The following is a 19897-nucleotide window of genomic DNA, read 5'->3' as shown; positions in this document are numbered from 1 at the left end:
GTTCATGCACATGGTTCATCCCACTCGAACGTTTGATTATCCGTCATTGAGCTGCGGAGTGATCAGAAGGTGAGTCGTGTGTCATCAAACTTTGCTTATCAAACTCTTTAATGGTTTAAATCACATAGAAACCTTTTTAAAAATCTTTATTACATAAAGGGAATGTTATACAACACGTAGGCCTACGAAATTGTACAGTAACGATAGCTGATTATAAACTAAGCTAACTGGAGGCTAATATACTTTTTGGGAATGCAAATGTTTATGTTTTTTTCAACATTCTCATGATCCGATTATGCAGCATTCATAATTTTTTGTATTAATTATATGGGGTGCCTAAATCACTACAACATTTCACGTGACTGCTATGGACATTATTGATGTTTTTCTGTGGCAGACATTTTCGGAAAATGAAGTGTATTCGATGTCACACGCTGTGTGAGGTGGGACAGCGGTTTTGCTTGAGATGCAAAGCAGTCGTCGAGGAAGAGGGAGGTAAGGTAGCCTTTTTTTAAAGTCATAAAGTTATATGTCGGCTGTATTTTTCTCAGTTATTCTTAAAAATACACTACCAAATATAAAACGCTATTTATAAAAACAAAACAATCTATTCACATTCACAAATAGATTGAATACGTTTACAAATAAACTAAAATGTATCAATGGTGAACCCTGCATGACTGACGACGGGCATTGTATTGAAGCCACTGGACAGTCATCTTGGTACTCCTCCCCATTGTAAAAAAGATTTTGGAAGCTAGAGAAATGCATTTATTAACGTCTACATTCGTTTTGTATATTCTGTTACAGACACCTTAATTCATTCTTTTAAATTATGTGAACTAAACATAAACATACCTTAAAGTATAGATTTTTTGAAGTACTTAATGTTAAGTCCCCAATTCAACAAAGAAATACTAAAATACCATAAATTCCTATGGAAGACTGTTCGTTCTGGGGAGTACCAATATGGCGACTGGTAGTTTCAAAGCCGCTAATTGGCCAATACATACCATTAGCAATCCAGGGTTTATATATACATCATTACCAAAATCTTTGCCTTGCAAAGTGTATAGGCCCTGTCCACAGTTGCCCAGGGACTTTTATGTTCGGTAACTGATAAACTACACTGAGTGTACAAAACATTAGGAGCACCTTATAGGAGCACCAAGTAGCCTAGTGGTTAGAGCGTTGGGCCAGTAACCGAAAGGTTGCTGGTTTGAATCCCTGAGCTGACAAGGTAAAAATCTGTTGTTCTGCCCCTGAACAAGGCAGTTAACCCACTGTTCCCCGGTAGGCTGTCATTGTAAATAAGAATTTGTTCTTAACTGACGTGCCTAGTTAAATAAAGGTAAAATGTTGAGTTGCAACCCCCCTTTGCTCTTAGAACAGCCTCAATTTGTCAGGGCATGGACTCTACACGGTGTAAAGTTGGCTGGATGTCCTTTGGGTTGTGGCCCATTCTTGATACACACGGGAAACTTGAGTGTGAAAAGCCCAGCAGCGTTGCAGTTCTTGACACAGTTCCTGACTCACTCAAACCAGTGCGCCTGGCACCTACTACCATACACCGTTCAAAAGCACTTAGATATTTTGTCTTGCCTCTTAACCCTCCGAATGGCACACATACACACAATCCATGTCTCAATTGTCTCAAGGCTTAAACATCCTTCTTTAACCCGTCTCCTCCCCTTCATTTACACTGATTTAAAGTGGATTTAAACAAGTGACATCAATAAGGGATCTTAGCTTTCACCTGGTCAGTCTATGTCATGGAAAGAGCAGGTGTTCCTATGGTTTTGTACACTCAGTGTATATGAACTGGAGACAGTGTCTACTCACGATCGTATACGCCGCTTCGTAGTCGCTGTCATATGCTTTAGAGCAGGTAATGCCAGCACTCAGTGCGCACTGGAGCAAGCGTGACCAGCGACAACGTAAACCACGTCATCTAGAAGCATAGAAGGCATTGGATGGATATTAAATGTTAATATCTTCGGCTGTTAGAGAAGGAGAAGAAGAAGAAGAAAAAAATCGACCTTGAAGAAAATTACTGGGGGGGGGGGAAATGATATGGTTAACTTCGGTACAAAGGTCATAACGAAAGTGTATTTTTAGGAATTAAAAAAATAGTTCTCTCTATGGGACCATCTACGGGAATTGTCCTTTTGGAATAGCAGCAGGAAGTGGGTGCTGACAAAAGTAGTTACTAGTCCTTTATTAGCAGACCGATATAATAATTATAATTATTACCCCCCCTTCTTAGTTTTTGATCTAGGATCAACCTATTCTAACCCTGTGTGGGGGGGAAACTATCTGACCTGGATCAGTGTTGAGGGATGGTCCTCTGTAGCTTAGTTCAGGGTTCCCAAACTTTTTCACTCAGGCCCCCCTTCCAGCATTGGGGAACATCCTGCGCCCCCACTCCCTGCACGCTGGGCGAGTGCCACGTCTATTTCTATGGGTACTAGCACTGTTCATACCCCTCTTGTTGGCAGAGAAAGGATTTTGCAGATTTAACGCTTATTTCCTGTAATTATACACATTTTGTCATGGATTGCAGACATTATTTTGCCGTATTAAAGCTAATTCCTACAATTCTACACATTTTATCATTTGTTATGAGTGTTCATGTGATTTGAGTGACTCAAACATTAGAACAAAATCTATGTGCTAAACAATTTAGCTAAAGTGTCCCCCCCAGGACCACTGTAAGTCGCTTTGGATAAATGGCATAATTATCTATATTACAGTTAGTGCTTTTTCCCTTTGGTGAGATCTAATGCATCTGGTAATGCTTCACCAACTTTTTCATGTGCTGCAGCATGTATTATATTGGCATTGTAACACTATTACCCCAAACGTATTTCAGAGCCTTGCAGTCTAAACGATGTGACCTTTGACCGGGTTAGGAGTGGGGCGACTGAAGACACCCTGCCAATGGATAGCTCCTCAGATGAAGAGGTAGGGTGTGCCGTTGCTCCTTCACACTGAGGTTTTTGCAGATAGAAATGTGTTGCTGGCTTGGCTCTGAAGCTAAGCAGGGTTGGTCCGGGTCGGTCCCTGGATAGGAGACCAGCTGCTGCTGGAAGTGTTTTTGTGGGGTCAGTAGGAGGCACTCTTTCCTCTGGTCTAAATAATATCCCAATGCCCCAGGGAAGTGATTGGGGACATTGCCAAAATAATGGGTAACTGGGCATTTTTATACATGCATACCCGAAGCATGATGGGATGTTATTTGCATAATTAACTCAGGAACCACACCTGCTTTTAATACACTTTGGTCGCGTTTAAACAAACAGGCAGCCCAATTATGATATTAAAAAAAGTGTCTTTTGATCAATCAGATCTTTTCACGTCAGATCTTCTTCAGAGCTGATCTGATTGGTCAAAAGACCAATTAGTGAGAAAAAAATCAGAATTGGGCTGCCTGTGTAAAGGCATCCTTTGTATCCCTCATTTCCTTTATTTTGTCAGTTACCTGTATATATGAATAGTTTATTTCCAAAATGCATATCCATTGCCAGAAATGTTGGTAAATTAGCTTTTATTGTTTAAAGAACGGTGTGTTTAACTGTCTAATCATGACATGGGGTTGTTCAATGACAGACACGTATTTGTTTACAATCTATTACCTGATGGTTTCATTTCAGAGACACAAATAATCAATCTTTTTTGTAAAACGCTATACAGTGCCTTCAGAAACTATTCAAACCCTTGACTTTTTCCACATCTTGCTATGTTACAGCCTGAATTTAAAATGGATTACATTTAGATTTTGTGCCAGTGGCTTACACACAATACCCCGTTATGTCAAAGTGGAATTATGTTTTTTGATATTTTTACAAATTCATAAAAAAATTCTTGAGTCATTAAGTATTCAACCACTTTGTTATGGCAAGCCTAGATAAGTTCAGGAGTAAAAATGGGCTTAACAATTCACATGATATGTTGCATATTTTTAATGACTACATCATCTCTGTACCCCACACATATAATTATCTATAATGTTCCTGAATTTCAAACACAGATTCAACCACAAAGACCAGGGAGATTTTCCAATGCCTCGCAAAGAAGAGCACCTATTGGTAGATCAGTAAAAATAAAAACAGAAGAATATCCTTTTGAGCATGGAAAAGTTATTAATTACACTTTGGATGGTGTATCAATACACCCAGTCACTACAAAGATACAGGCGTCCTTCCTAACTCAGTTGCCGGAGAGGAAGGAAACCGCTCAGGGATTTCACCATGAGGCCAATGGTGACTATAAAACAGTAACAGAGTTTAATTGCTGTGATAGGAGAGAACTAAGGATGGATCAACATTGTAGTTACTCCACAATACTAAGCTAAATGACAGAGGGGGAAAAAATGAAGCCTGTACAGAATAAAATATTCCAAAACATGCATCCTGTTTGCAATAAATCACTGAAGTAAAACTGCAAAAAATGTGGCAAAGGAATAAACTTTATGTCCTGAATACAAAGCATTATGTTTAGGGAATGTCCAACAAACCCATCACTGAGTACCACCCTTCATATTTTCAAGCATGGTGGTGGCTGCATGTTATGGGTGTGCTTGTCATCGGCAAGGACTAGGGAGGTTATTTTTTTCATAAAAAGAAACGGAATAGAGCTAAGCACAGGCAAAATACTAGAGAAAAATCTAGTTTAGTCTGCTTTACACCAGAGACTGGGAGAGAAATTCACCTTTCAGCAGGATAATAACCTACAACACAAGGCCAACTCTACACTGGAGTTGCAAAGAAAAGTACACTAGTAAAAAGCCCTGTTTAATTTTAATCAGTTATTTGGACTAAAATAACTGATTGTTGAGCCACCCCGGGTGTGTATTGATAGTAAATCAACTTTAGGCAGATAGCCTAGTGGTTAGAGCGTTGGGCCAGTAACCAAAAGGTTGGTGGATCAAATCCCTGAGCTGTCAAGGTCAAAATCTGTCGTTCTGCCCCTGAATAAGGCAGTTAACCCACTGTTCCTAGGCTGTCATTGTAAATAAGAATTTGTTCTTAACTGACTTGCCTAGTTAAATTTAAAAAATTGTATCAGATCAAGAGAACGTCTGCCAGTCAGGAGTCTTAAATATTGGTTTTAGTGATCATATGGTAACCTGCTGTACCCGTAAGAAATCCAAAATGCTACTAGAGCCAAGTAATAAATACATGAAGGTACGGTCTATGAAACAATACTCAAAATAACATTTTGTAGGGGTCCTTGGAATTTTGGATTGGTCTCATGTACTAAACTGTGATAATGTTGACCAAGCTTGGTATGTTAAAAAAAATCTGGTTTCTGTCTGCACTCGACTCTCTGGCTCCGATGAAACGAATTAGAATCAAACAGCGGTCAGGGAAATGGATCACTTCCGAGATCTTAAACCTAGCCAGATTCAGAAGGACAAATCTACAACAAGATTATGACTGTTATATAAACTGTAGAAACCAGGCTAGATACAAAATGGATAAAGGCCAAATCCCAACATTATATAGACGCTGTTAATGACAATTTACATCAGCCTTGTAAACTGTGGAACATTTTAAAGGACTTTGTCTCAAAAACTCCCCATAAGGTAATCAAAAAGAAAGGAGGACCAAGGCACTCTTCATATAATTAATTAAAATGCCTTTATTTGTATGGCATGTTCTAGAGGTCGACCGATTATGATTTTTCAACGCCGATACCGATTATTGGAGGACCAAAAAAAGCCGATACCGATTAATCGGACAATTTTAATTTTATTTGTAACAATGACAATTACAACAATACTGAATGAACACTTATTTTAACTTAATATAATACATCAATAAAATCAATTTAGCCTCAAATAAATAATGAAACATGTTCAATTTGGTTTAAATAATGCAAAAACAAAGTGTTGGAGAAGAAAGTAAAAGTGCAATATGTGCCATGTAAAAAAGCTAGCGTTTAAGTTCCTTGCTCAGAACATGAGAACATATGAAAGCTGGTGGTTCCTTTTGACATGAGTCTTCAATATTCCCAGGTAAGAAGTTTTAGGTTGTAGTTATTATAGGAATTATAGGACCATTTCTCTCTATACCATTTGTATTTCATATACCTTTGACTATTGGATGTTCCTATAGGCACTTTAGTATTGCCAGTGTAACAGTATAGCTTCCGTCCCTCTCCTAGCCCCTACCTGGGCTCGAACCAGGAACACATCAACAACAGCCACCCTCGAAGCATCGTTACCCATCGCTCCACAAAAGCCGCAGAGCAAGGGGAACAACTACTCCAAGTCTCAGAGCGAGTGCCGTCACCGATTGAAACGCTATTAGCTAACCATTTCACATCAGTTACACCAGCCTAATCTCGGGAGTTGATAGGCTTGAAGTTATAAACAGCTCAATACTTGAAGCATTGCAAAGAGCTGCTGGCAAAACGCACGAAAGTGCTGTTTGAATGAATGCGTACGAGCCTGCTGCTTCCTACCATCGCTCAGTCAGACTGCTCTATCAAATATCAAATCATAGACTTAATTATAACATAATAACACACAGAAATACGAGCCTTTGGTCATTAATATGGTCGAATCCGGAAACTATAATTTAGAAAAAACAAGACGTTTATTCTTTCAGTGAAATACAGAACCGTTCCGTATTTTATCTAAGTCTAAATATTGCTGTTACATTGTACAACCTTCAATGTTATGTCATAATTATGTACAATTCTGGCAAATTAATTACGGTCGTTGTTTGGAATAAATGGACTTCACACAGTTCGCAACGAGCTAGGTGGCCCAAACTGCTGCATATACCCTGACTGCTTGTACGGAACGCAAGAGAAGTGACACAATTTCCCTAATTATAAGAAATTCATGTTAGCAGGCAATATTAACTAAATATGCAATACTTGTGTATTGATTTTAAAGAAAGGCATTGCTATTTATGGTTAGGTTTGGTGCAACGACAGTGCTAAATCATCACTCGTTTGGCGAAGTAGGCTGCGATTCGATGAGAAATTAACAGGCACCGCATCGATTATATGCAACGCAGGACACGCTAGATAAACTAGTAATATCATCAACCATGTGTAATTAACTAGTGATTATGTGAAGATTGTTTTTTAAAAGTTTAATGCTAGCTAGCAACTTACCTTGGCTTCTTGCTGCCCTCGCGTAACAGGTAGTCAGCCTGCCACGCAGTCTCCTCGTGGAGTGCAATGTAAGGCAGGTGGTTAGAGCGTTGGACTAGTAACCGGAAGGTTGCAAAAACGAATCGCCGAGCTGACAAGGTAAAAATCTGTCGTTCTGCCCCTGAACAAGGCAGTTAACCCACCGTTCCTAGGCCGTCATTGAAAGTAAGAATGTGTTATTAACTGACTTGCCTAGTTAAATAAAGGTGTAAAAAAATATATATAATAAAATCGGCCAAATCGGTGTCCAAAAATACCAATTTCCGATTGTTATGAATAATTAGGGCCGATTTCAAGTTATCGGCCATTCCGATTAATCGGTCGACTTCTAGCATGTTCAATAGAAACAAAGTTTTAAAAATCCGACGCGTTTCGGCTGCATGGCCTTCGTCAGGGAGTACAAAGAAATTATAATACAATGTCCTCTTTTGAACAGCTTTTTCCAATCAGTCCTAATTAGAAGAGGGAGTGGTTACAAAATTGATTGGACAACACCTAGTAAGCAATACTATACACATTTAAAAAGTGAAATACTGTAGATGTGTTATAATTTTTTTTACTCCAAGCTAGAAGCATCAGAACGCCTAGAGAGGTAGTTCTAAACTTAAATATGACTGGGCAAAGTGCCAAGAAAAGGAAAGCCATCTATTCCATAGTACACTGGAAGACAGCAAACATGGACAACAACAGTCTAAACATAGCTGAGGGCAATAGAGCAAAATGTCCACTAGATGACAGCAAATGGACCTATCACGACCCCACAGAAAAGGTGAGAAATCCATATCTTCATTTAAACCAGGGTACTTAGTGGTCTGTAGTTTGTAAATCCAAAAACGTACCCTTTGGTTTAGTTGTTTAAGACGGTCCCCTTTTCTAATTGAGGTCGGAACATGATCAATACCCATAGCTTGTAGGGAGGCAGGGTTGCCATGGTGTAAGGACTTGTAGTGCCTTGCCATGGGGTAGTCTTCATTGCCTACCTGTATGGCGTACCTGTGTTCCGCTAAGTGGTCTTGAAGGCATCGCTTTGTCCGTCCAATGTAGAACACCTTGCACTGTGGCCATTCCAATCTGTAGATGACATGAGTGGTTTTGCAGTTAATGAAATGCTTGACGTGATACTCCATTTTAGAAGCTGTGTCAACAAAATACTTTTTCTGTGCAATATTTCTGAAATGGTTTCATTTAAAGAGCCCTTGGGTTTGTGGTCTAGCCAAGTTTTTTGAGAGTCACCAGGAAGATAGCTGTGGACTAATTTGTCAGTTAGGGTAAGACATCTCTTAAAGTTTATGACTGGTGGCTTAGGGAAGACTTGGCGTAGTAGCGTATCACCTTGGATGATTCCCCAATTATTTTTTATGGTTCTTTTAATGTTCCTGTAGTTATTAGCTTATGGCCTGGATATTGATGATGTTTTATGTTATGACCAGGCAAAGGTTGCAAATTATTTTAACACATTTTTTACCACTATAGCCTCATCTCTGGTTAAGAAGTTACCCACATGCTCTGGACACTGGCCAGTCTTTCGTTAACAACTTTTACCATAGCATAACCGAGGACAAAGTTTCCAATCTACTATGCTTAATGAGCACAAACAAAGCAACTGGGCTGGATAACCTTCCTGCAAGATTCATAAAGGATAGTGCTTGTGTCACTGCTAAAATGATAATGCATATTGTAAACCTTTCTATTAGTAGTGGTACATTTCCCAAGGATCTCAAACAGCCCGGGTGGTTCCACTCCACAAGAAGAGCAGTAAAACAAATGTAGGAAACTACAGGCCTTTGTCAATCCTCAGCACCTTATTCAAAGTTGTTGAGAGATTACTTTTTAATCAACTTGAGGGATACCTTCTTGAGCACAAACTTGTTTATGAACTACAATCTGGCTTTAGAACAGCTCATTCCACTGGTACTTGCCTTATCCACCTTTTTGACCACATCAACCAGAAAAGTGAGAAGGGGAACTTTACCGGTATGGTCATGTTAGACTTGCAGAAAGCTTTTGACACTGTGGACCATGATATTCTCCTGATGAAACTGAAATGCGTGGGTCTAAATGATGTAGCAGTGAATTGGTTTAGGTCTTATCTGACCAACAGAACACAAGTATGTGATGTTGGTGATGTTCTGTCAGAGGCGAAAGAAATATCCTGTGGAGTACCGCAGTGATACATTTTAGGACCTCTCTTATTTCTTATATATGTTAATGATGTGCCAGATACAGTAAAGTGCAAACTATTGCTTTATGCTGATGATTCAGCCATACTGGTACCAGGGAAGGATACAGTTTACATAGAGGAGACCCTGAGTAAGGAATTGCATTTAGTTAGAGATTGGTTGTCACTACATTTGGGAAAAACTGAATCGATTTTGTTTGGAACAAAACTTAGATTGCTTAGGGCTGACAAGATATCGGTAAACTGTACAGGCAAGGAGATTGAATCTAAAACAAGTGTATCTTATCTTGGTGTGTCCCTAGATCAATCCCTTTCTGGAGACCTGATTGCTGCTAAAATTATTTCTAAAATGGCTTTGCTCCTTTCATATTTACTTTGATCCTGACAAACTCCCCAGTCCCTGCCAGTGACAAGCATACCAATAACATGATGCTGCCACCACAATAATTTGAGTGTTCCTACGTGGTGCAGACTCAGTCCTGACTTACACTACCGTTCAAAAGTTTGGGGTCACTTGTCCTTGTTTTTGAAAGAAAAGCACATTTTCTGTCCATTAAAATAACATAAAATTGATCAAAAATACAGTGTAGACATTGTTAATGACTATTGTAGCTGGAAATGGCAGATTTTTTATGGAATATCTACATAGGCGTACAGAGGCCCATTATCAGCAAACATCACTCCTGTGTTCCAATGGCACGTTGCGTTAGCTAATCCAAGTTTCTCATTTTAAAAGGCTAATTGATCATTAGAAAACCCTTTTGCAATTATGTTAGCACAGCTGAAAACTGTTGTGCTGATTAAAGAAGCAATAAAACTGGCCTTCTTTAGACTAGTTGAGTATCTGGAGCATCAGCATTTGTGGGTTCGATTACAGGCTCAAAATGTCCAGAAACAAAGAACTTGTCACGTTCCTGACCTATTTTCTGTTGTTTTGTATGTGTTTAGTTGGTCAGGGCGTGAGTTGGGGTGGGTAGTCTATGTTATGTGTTTTCTATGTTGGGTAAATGGTTTGCCTGGTATGGTTCTCAATTAGAGGCAGGTGTTTGACGTTTCCTCTGATTGAGAACCATATTAAGGTAGGTTGTTCTCACTGTTTGTTTGTGGGTGATTGTTCCTGTGTCAGTGTATACCACATGGGACTGTTTCGTTTGTTCGTTCGTTTTAGGTAGTCTGTTCCTGTTCGTGCGTTCTTCGTCTATATGTAAGTTCGTTTGTTTCAGGTCTGTTGCCTTCGTTTATTGTTTTGTAGTTTGTTCTAGTGTTTTCGTGTTTCGTCTGTCATTTTAAATAAATCGTTATGTATTCATCACCCGCTGCGCCTTGGTCCGTTCATTCACAACAAGACGAACGTTACAGAACTCTCATCTGAAACTTGTCAGTCTATTCTTGTTCTGAGAAATGAAGGCTATTCCATGCGAGAAATTGCCAAGAAACTCAAGATCTCGTATAACGCTGTGTACTACTCCCTTCACAGGACAGCACAAACTGGCTCTAACCAGAATAGAAAGAGTGGGAGGGCCCGGTGCACAACTGAGCAAGAGGACAAGTACATTAAAGTGTCTAGTTTGAGAAACAGATGCCTCAAGTCCTCAACTGGCAGCTTCTTTAAATAGTACCCGCAAAACACCAGTCTCAACAGTGAAGAGGCGACTCCGGGATGCAAGATGGGCAAAAGAACACAGACACTGGACAGAGGAACTCTGCCTAGAATGCCAGCATCCCGGAGTAGGTGAACCTTCACCCCAGTCTGAGGTCCTGAGCGCTCTGGAGCAGGTTTTCATCAAGGATCTCTCTGTACTTTGCTCCGTTCATCTTTCCCTCAATCCTGACTAGTCTCCAAGTCCCTGCCACTGAAAAACACTGCCACGGCGTAATGCTGCCACCACCATGCTTCACCGTAGGGATGGTGCCAAGTTTTCTCCAGACGTGATGCTTGGCATTCAGACCAAAGAGCTCAATCTTGGTTACAACAGACCAAAGAACCTTGTTTCTCATGGTCTGAGAGTATTTAGGTACCTTTTGGCAAACTCCAAGCAGGCTGTCATGTGCCTTTTACTGAGGAGTGGCTTCCGTCTGGTCACTCTAACATAAAGGCCTGATTTGTGGATCGCTGCAGATGGTTGTCATTTTGGCATTCACTTCTCTGACCAAGGCCCTTCTCCCCCGACTGCTCAGTTTGGCTGGGCGGCCAGCTCTAGGAAGAGAATTGGTGGTTCCAAACTTCTTCCATTTAAGAATGATGGAGGCCACTGTGTTCTTGGGGACCTTCAATGCTGCAGACATTTTTTGGTACCCTTCCACAGATGTGTGCCTTGACACAATCCTGTATCGGAGCTCTAGAAACAATTCCTTTGACCTCATGGCTTGGTTTTTGCTCTGACATGCATTGTCAACTGTGGGAGCTTATATAGGCAGGTGTGTGCCTCTCCAAATCATGTCCAATCAATTGAACTTACCACAGGTGGACTCCAAGTTATAGAAACATCTTAAGGATGATCAATGGAAACAGGATACACCTGATCTCAATTTCGAGTCTCGTAGCAAAGGGTCTGAATACTTATGTAAATAAGGTATTTCTGTTTTATACTTTTAATACATTTGCAAACGTTTAAAAAAACAAAACAAAAAAAACTGTTTTTGCTTTGTCATTATGGGGTATTTTGTGTAGATTGCTGAGGATTTCTTTTAATTTAATCAATTTTAGAATAAGGCTGTAACGTAACACAATGTGGAAAAAGTCAAGGGGTCTGTATACTTTCCGAAGGCACTGTATACCTGGCTCCTGTAAGACCCTATGATCCGTGAACCGCAAATGATTGACAGCAAGATGTTGTCTATCTATTCCTTATAGAGCTCTCTAAAATATGGAGTATGTCTAGATTTAAAAAAATGTCACATTAATTTAGTCACCATTATAAAAATATGAATATCTCAAAAGTACTCTTTGATTTTGCATATTTTTTTTTTACATATTTCCAAAATGAGTGCTCTGCTACTTTTTCAGTTAATATTTATTTTATTTAAACCTTTATTTAACTAGGCAAGTCAGGGAGAATGATCTAACAAACTACATTTTGGCGTTCACTAATCATAAAACTATTTACATGTAATGGAAATTAGGGTACATTTGTGGACACAATTCAAACGTATTTAAAAATATATATATATATGTGAAGAATTGTATTTCAGAATCTAGACATCCTCCATAGTTTAGAGCACACTATAAGGAGTATAATCACACCAGGATGTTTTCTGTATTAGGTACAGTTAGTTCATGGGTCATAGGATCTTACAGGAGTCATGTATAGGTCTGAAAAAAGGGCCACTTTCATCATGATTTTCCAAACATTTAAAAGGTATATCAAACATCCAAGTTTCTATGTGATAACTGCCAACAATCTGAGATACCAAAAGTATTTTCGGGCTTTCCTGGCATGGAATCGCCCTTGTTGACTTTCACCAGGCCCTGTACATATTGTGGTTGTCCTTTAAAATGTACACTCTTTTATCAAGTACATTGCAATTTGCAGTGTGGTAAATTTCTATGACATTTTTTTCATTCAATTGACTAGACGTTTTACTTTTGAATTGAAGGACTTCCAAGATGCAAGTGATCTATTCCTTGACTTATATCTTGGGAAAGATGAGGACACATCTCAGAGAGTACAAGCTGACAGTCTGGAGACAGAGCCATCTCAACAGATGGATGCTGCTGTAGCAGGTACTTCAATAATATTAGAGGAATTATTCTGTACCTCTGAATTTTTGACAACCGTATACTTTATAATTTCATAAAAATCATTACCAGTTGCTTTCCTTTCACAAACACTGCATGTATGCTTATTTGCATTGAACATTGAAGGAACGTTACTTTATTCACTGTGAACGGCGATCAGCACTGGTTCTAACTGTTTAAAAAGAATCTCACTCGTTTTTCACTATCACTATTTCACTACTGTTATTATTTTACTATTATTATTATAGCATAACAACAGTAGGGATGATGCAGTATAATAGCATGTATTTATAAACGTTTCATGCCTGAAAAGAGTTGTGTTGAAGACTCCTTATGTATAGTTGAAAGATATTTTCAGGTTTGTGATTGGCTGCTATATCTCATTTCCTAGCCCAGAGATGAAACATTTATATATTTCTTCTTGTATATATGTGCAAGTTATTCAAACATTTTTTGCTCTCTTCCACAGTGCCCACTTCCCCCGGAGAGATAACAGTTCACTATGTTGGCAGTGACTCTGTTTCTCTGAGCTGGCGCCCTTCTGACCGGAGGTACGCGTTGACCTACTCCTGCAACACCCAGAGAGAGATCCGTTCCATCCAAGGTTCCAACAGCGCTGTTGTGGAAGGCCTTTATCCAGGGACGGAGTACACATTCAGCGTCACATCGGTCACAGAAGATAGGAATCTGAGCGCGGTGACCACAATGTCCATGTATACAAGTAAGTGCAATGATTCAAACATTTCCTCTTGCATTACAGGAAAAATAGTTTTGACTTGTTTTCATTCTTCAAGTTGTAATTGAATTGGGCCCTTTTTGTCCTTTTTGTAGAACCTCTGCCACCTGAAAGAGTAAAGATTGACCAAGTCAGCAGTGAATCAGTATCTCTGGGTTGGGACAAACCGATTGGTGTCACTGAGGCATGTCTCGTGACCTGTTCCTGTGATGGGGAGGAAGTCCAGAAGATAACAACAGAGTCCAACACCCTGACGTTCTCCAGTCTGAGCCCAGGTGTCAAGTACTCCTTTCACGTCTCTACGGTGCTGAAGAACGGGACCCAAAGCAAGTCGGCTGTGACATATGGCCGCACAAGTGAGTGTGTTAAAACGTGGGACAGGAGGATGTTTTACAATCGATTGATTGACAACCAAGGAGGTCAGATCTGAAACCGTTGTTTTCTTTCCCGCCACAGAAACCCACCTGGAGAGTTTGCTGCTGGACCTGGGGTTGGAGCAGCACTACACAGAGAAGCTGGACCTTAGCACCGTGCTGCAGATCGATGAAAAGACTGTCACCGATGAACCTGCTCAGACTCTCTCAGCCCTGCCATGGATTTTCCTAAAGAGGTTAATGATGGTGAATGTGACTGCTAGGAGTGTGAAATGTACCTCATTAGGAGGCGAGGCAAGTTGTGATGCTTCATTTTGCAACATAGATCTAGATCTGGAGAGTGTGGTTGATAACCTGGACTCTAGTAATGTTGTAAACCCCTTAGACATTGTGACTGCTCTCTTTCTGTGTTCCAATGGTTTTCTCCAGCAAGAGATGGTTTTGAAAATGTCAATGTGTCAGTTTTCAGTGCCCCTGCTTCTCCACAATTGTGACACAGAAGAGTGTACGCTAATGCTCTGGGCCATGAGAGACATTGTCAAGAAGTTCAGACCGCATTCATTGGCAGATTCCAGAGGATTTGTTGAAGACAGGATTGTTCTCTCTGACCTCCCCATGGTCTCTTTTGTCAGATTGGGCGAGTGCTCTCTGTCCAAGTCTCTGATTCTAAACAAGCTGCTGAGTAATCCTCAACAGTATCACGACACGTTTGTCCACCACGACATGGAATGTGGCGATAGCCCAAGGAGAATATCCAACGGATTGGTTGAGATAAGCTGGTACCTCCCAAGTGGGAAAAAAAACATTGATATTTTTGGTGAAGCTATTGCTGTAACCAATCTTAGAGGGGACATCCGTTCTTTTGAAACACAATATTCCTTTCTTTGCCAGACCTCTGCAGCAGTCTTTGTGTTCTTTGACAACCTGGACACCAAGTACAAGCTACTGACCAGCCAACACACCAAGGCTCAATTGTTTCTAGTGGGTAACACACAGAGCAAGAGCTTCAGCATTGATGCGTTGAAGAGAACAGCAGCAGAGTTGAACTTGAAAAAAAGCAGCATCATCCTGAAGACCAAACAGATGAATGAGGCAGACTTTGTGAAGAACCTGCGAAACACAGTTGGTGAGTTGATTAAGAATTCAAAGTCCAAAATGCCATTGGAGCAGATGGCTGAAGTGGCGCATGAGCTTGGAATACTGGTTGATGAGGACTACAAAGAATGTCAGAGTGCCAAGATAAATGCTGACGCAATCACGTCAAAAATTTACGACACACCACAGTATAAGGAAAGTCAGCTTCCCTTGCAAGGACAGATTTGGAAGGAGCTGGCACGTATAGAGAAGGAGGAATGCAGACTGCGGAAAGCTGGGAACCAGAACCTGGAGATGTACAAAAGTGAACTCCAAACAGACAAGAGACAACTTAGGGAACAGCAAAGGAGATATGACATTTCAGAGGCAATGACCTGCTTCATAAATGCAATATCAAGCACAGGGCTAGAAAGGACCTATTTCTTGAAATGGATGAGAATGAACCTGGACAATATGGCTCGTAAAAACCTTTCTGGCCTTAGAGAGCTGTACAAAGAAAAGTCTCAGAATTCATCTGAAAACAAAGATGAAATTGCAGACCTTGACAGACAGATTTCAAACAGTTCTTTGGGAACTGAGCATTTCCTACGTGAAATGGGTCAACTGTATGAATCTGCAGTCTTACTGGAAGAAACTGAAGAGTCAAGGCAACAACTGAAGCACCTGCCCAGACTATGTGCTGAGTTGCTTCTGGATGGGTTTCCTCTGGAGCTGGTGGATGGAGACGCGTCTAACATACCTCTGAGATGGGTGAGTGATGTGCTGCATCAGCTCAATGTCTTGGTGCAACCGAAGAGCAAGATCCTGGTGGTAACTGTTCTAGGTGTTCAGAGCACGGGAAAGTCCACTCTATTGAACACAATGTTTGGAGTGCAGTTCGCAGTCAGTAGCGGCAGATGCACAAGAGGGGCCTTTATGCTGCTCATCAAAGTCAAAGACGACTTCAAAAAGGAGCTGAACTGCGACTTCTTAGTGATCATCGACACAGAAGGGCTGAAGTCGCCAGAGCTGGCACAGCTTGATGACAGCTACGAGCATGACAATGAGCTAGCCACACTTGTTGTCGGGCTGAGTGATGTCACTATAATCAATATTGCCATGGAGAACTCGACCGAGATGAAGGACATCCTGCAGATCGTGGTCCACGCTTTTCTCCGGATGAAAGAGGTGGGAAAGAAACCCAAGTGTCAGTTTGTCCACCAGAACGTGGCAGATGTCTCGGCACATGATAAGAACATGAGAGACCGGAAAATGCTGCTGGAGCAATTAAACGAGATGACCCAGGCAGCAGCCAGAATGGAAAACAAGGAGGAGAACAAGAGCTTCACTGATGTGATGGAGTACAACCCAGAGACTGGTAACTGGTACATCCCTGGACTTTGGCACGGAAACCCTCCAATGGCACCCGTCAACGCCGGTTACAGCGAGTCTGTATACGAGTTCAAAAAGAACATGATCGAGGTCTTCCAGAACTGTGAAGCCTCTGGGAACAACATCCTGGACTTTCTGGAGTGGACAAAAAGCCTGTGGAATGCTGTGAAGTATGAAAACTTCATCTTCAGCTTCAGAAACAGCCTGGTGGCCTACATGAAGCTGTGTGTTGAGTTCAGTAAGTGGGAATGGTCATTCAGAAAGCACATGCACACATGGATGACAAATGCTGAAACGAGGATTTCCAACTTCGGAACAATAGCAATGAAATATCAAACAGGAGACGTGAGGGATTTTCTCCATCATTTGAAAAGTGAAGCCTCCATAGAACTCGTCCAATGGGAGAAGACCCTTCTTGACAACCTAACCAAGTACTTTGAACAGGCAGATGGACATGTCTACTTGGTGGAGAGATACAGAGAGGATTTCGCAAACAGCACCAAAAGTCTTAAAAGGGAGATAGAAAACTCTGTTTTGAGTAAACTGGGCGCTGATGTTGAGATTCAACAAGGAATGAACAAGCTTGCCACAATCAAGAAGAACTACACAGCGGTGATGGAGGAGAAGGTGCTGAAGTTGGTTGAGAACTGCAGAGAGAACAAATGTCAGAGGCCAGATCAGGAGCTTGACAGAGAATTTGAAAAAGTGTGGGAGGAAACTGTGCAGGAGCTCTCTTTTACAGGATTGAAGAAAATAGACATTGTGAGCCATGTTTTAAGCCAGCTCCGGTCTAACATGATGCAGAAGGCAGTGAATGAAAAGTTGAACAATGTGAAACTTGAAGATCATGGAACAAAACCCTTCATAGTCTCTCCAGGGGGGTTCTTAAAGAAGTTAGTGAATAGCATTTACATGAATGAGAACACAAGAAAAACCCAGGCCATGGCAGACAACCTCATAGACAAATGCAAAGAATTTGTGAGAGAGACTGTTCAAAATAAGACAAACTACCATGACACATACATTCAAGAGATCCTGCACATGATTGAAGAGAAGTTGGAAGCCAACAGAAATCTTGGGACAAGCAATAAATTTGAACTCTCCATTAAATTGTACATTTGTGGGTTTGCATCCAGGGCTTTCCAAGCAATGCATGAACAGTTCATATGTGAAAACAATCCTCGTTGGTGCCTTGAACAGTTCAAAGGTAAATACTTGGCAGACTTCAAAGACTTGTTCAGTGGACAAGATCAGTGTCAGAAGAAAGCTGCAGAGTTCACCAACCTGTGTCTCAGACCTGCAGTAGAAGCCTGTGTCACCAATTCTCTGGGTCTAGAAATTGTTGATGTCATGTTGACGGGACAGAATGCCTTTCAATTCAGCTCTCGGACATTTTTCCAGTACTCTATCCTGAAGCAACTGCTGTCAGCATTCAACTTTGACGACTATGTGAGCTACATTTGTCACTATGAAGCTTTTGTCAAGAATTGGATTTTGAATGAAATCTTGAAACGCTTTTCACAAGGGAACAAAATGTTTGAATTGGAGAAGTATCAACTCAATGGGATTATCAAAGTAATCAATGAGGCAATCTCAAAGGCACAGACTAATGAGAATGACAACATAAAGGAATTCCTTCAGGACATATGCAGGGAACTTGGAGAGAAGCTGGTCATTCCCCAAGATGCGTTGGAAGCCACTATGATCCTCAACAATTCCAAACAGGAACAGTTTGCCCACTGGCTCAAAACATCTGTGGTGGAGATGGAACAATCTCTGACAGAAGAATTCCAAAAAGCAGGGGATGTGAAAACGAAATTGAAAAGACAGAAAATCAAGCCTCAGAACGAGCTGTTCACAAGAGTGTTTGGCTGCGGGAAGCAGTGTCCATTCTGCGGGGCACCATGTGAGGCAGGAGGGGAGGCCCACAATGAGCACTGTGCCTCAATACACAGACCACAGGGACTTGGTCAGTTCAGGTTTAATGTCTCAATGAAACTTTGCACTGACATCTGCTCCTCTGCGGTGTTTAGTGAGGGTTCATTCAAATGCTACGAGACAAATGAAGAACTTCAGCCTTTAAAAAAGTACAGAGAGATTTTTCCCAACTGGCATATCCCTGCAGATCCCAGCATACAGGCCTCAGACTACTGGAAATATGTGATGGCAAAATTCAACAAGGAATTTGCCATACAGTATGTCGCACACCCTGGAGATATCCCCCCCGCCTGGAAACGGATCACAAAGGAACAGGCAGAAAACAGCCTTAGAGAGTCTTTTAGCATTAATTGAGAGCCTCTTCATCATCTTGAAGAAGAGTGGCATCTTGAAGAGTAATGAAGTGTCAGGCCATAGTCAAACAAAATTGTCAGATTTAATAGTAAACAAAGAACATAAATTAATAATACAAGACATCTGCTTCATCACTAAGCAGAAGAGTCTGGTGGCTGGAATGATAACGTGTCATACACTTTGCCTCAGTTACTTTTCTGTCCCAGCAATAATCATTTATTTTTGCATATAATCAAAGTTTAGCAACCATTGATACTTAATGATGTGTTGATATTTTTTTTAATGTATGTATATTTTGAGAATCTGCATTGGAATAATGGTCATAATTCAAGAGATGTTTTCTTGTCACGTTTAGTTTTTATTTGTGCTAGCATTCACTACATGTTTTGGTTCTTATGTGGTGAATGGGGGTTCATTTTGCTGTAACACTGGGTAAAGTCAAGGCATTCTTTACTTACATTTATTCAGGAAAGTGTTGAAACCATTGACTTTGGTTATTAAATTATATTGTTCTGAGTCTAATACTTCTGAATTTTTCACTTTCCAAAGACACTTTGATATGAAATATTCTATTGTGTTTTTTTCTCCCCTGTGAAATATCAGTAGCTATTTGTATTAGCTGAATATTTTTTTATTAGACTGTGTATAATACTTATAACCAGAAGACGTACACACACAAGCATCCTGATGCTTCTTACTGTATAAGTATTTCACACCAATTGTATTTCATAATAATTAATCACTTTCTTGTATATTATATCAATGGCAAATTATCTTAACAGTGAGTCTTTGAGGTGCAGTCAACACTCTGGCTATGAATGTCTTTAAACAAAGTAGGCTACACCAACTGAGGTGAATGCTTCTATGTAAACTTTTGTATTAAAGGGAAAATGGCTTGCTTTGAATACCCCCCAAAAAAGCAGCATTTATTTTCAAGTGAG

The 19897-nt window shown here is 40.5% G+C and overlaps 1 protein-coding gene across 1 annotated transcript; it reads left to right on the top strand.

Annotated features, from left to right (window-relative positions):
• Positions 1-407: 407 nt before the first annotated feature.
• On the top strand, positions 408-19897 carry LOC120049702 (interferon-induced very large GTPase 1-like). Its single transcript, XM_038996053.1, has 6 exons — positions 408-495; positions 2873-2964; positions 12947-13073; positions 13558-13809; positions 13920-14180; positions 14281-19897. Exons 1-6 carry the CDS (start codon positions 411-413, stop codon positions 18954-18956), a joined length of 5493 nt encoding a protein of 1830 aa, XP_038851981.1. The 5' UTR covers positions 408-410; the 3' UTR covers positions 18957-19897.

This window comes from Salvelinus namaycush, chromosome 6 (genome assembly GCF_016432855.1).
Source record: "Salvelinus namaycush isolate Seneca chromosome 6, SaNama_1.0, whole genome shotgun sequence".
Classification (NCBI taxonomy): Eukaryota; Metazoa; Chordata; class Actinopteri; order Salmoniformes; family Salmonidae; genus Salvelinus; species Salvelinus namaycush.
The sequence above is the reverse complement of the archived record's forward strand: the minus strand, read 5'-3'. Positions and strand labels throughout refer to the sequence as shown.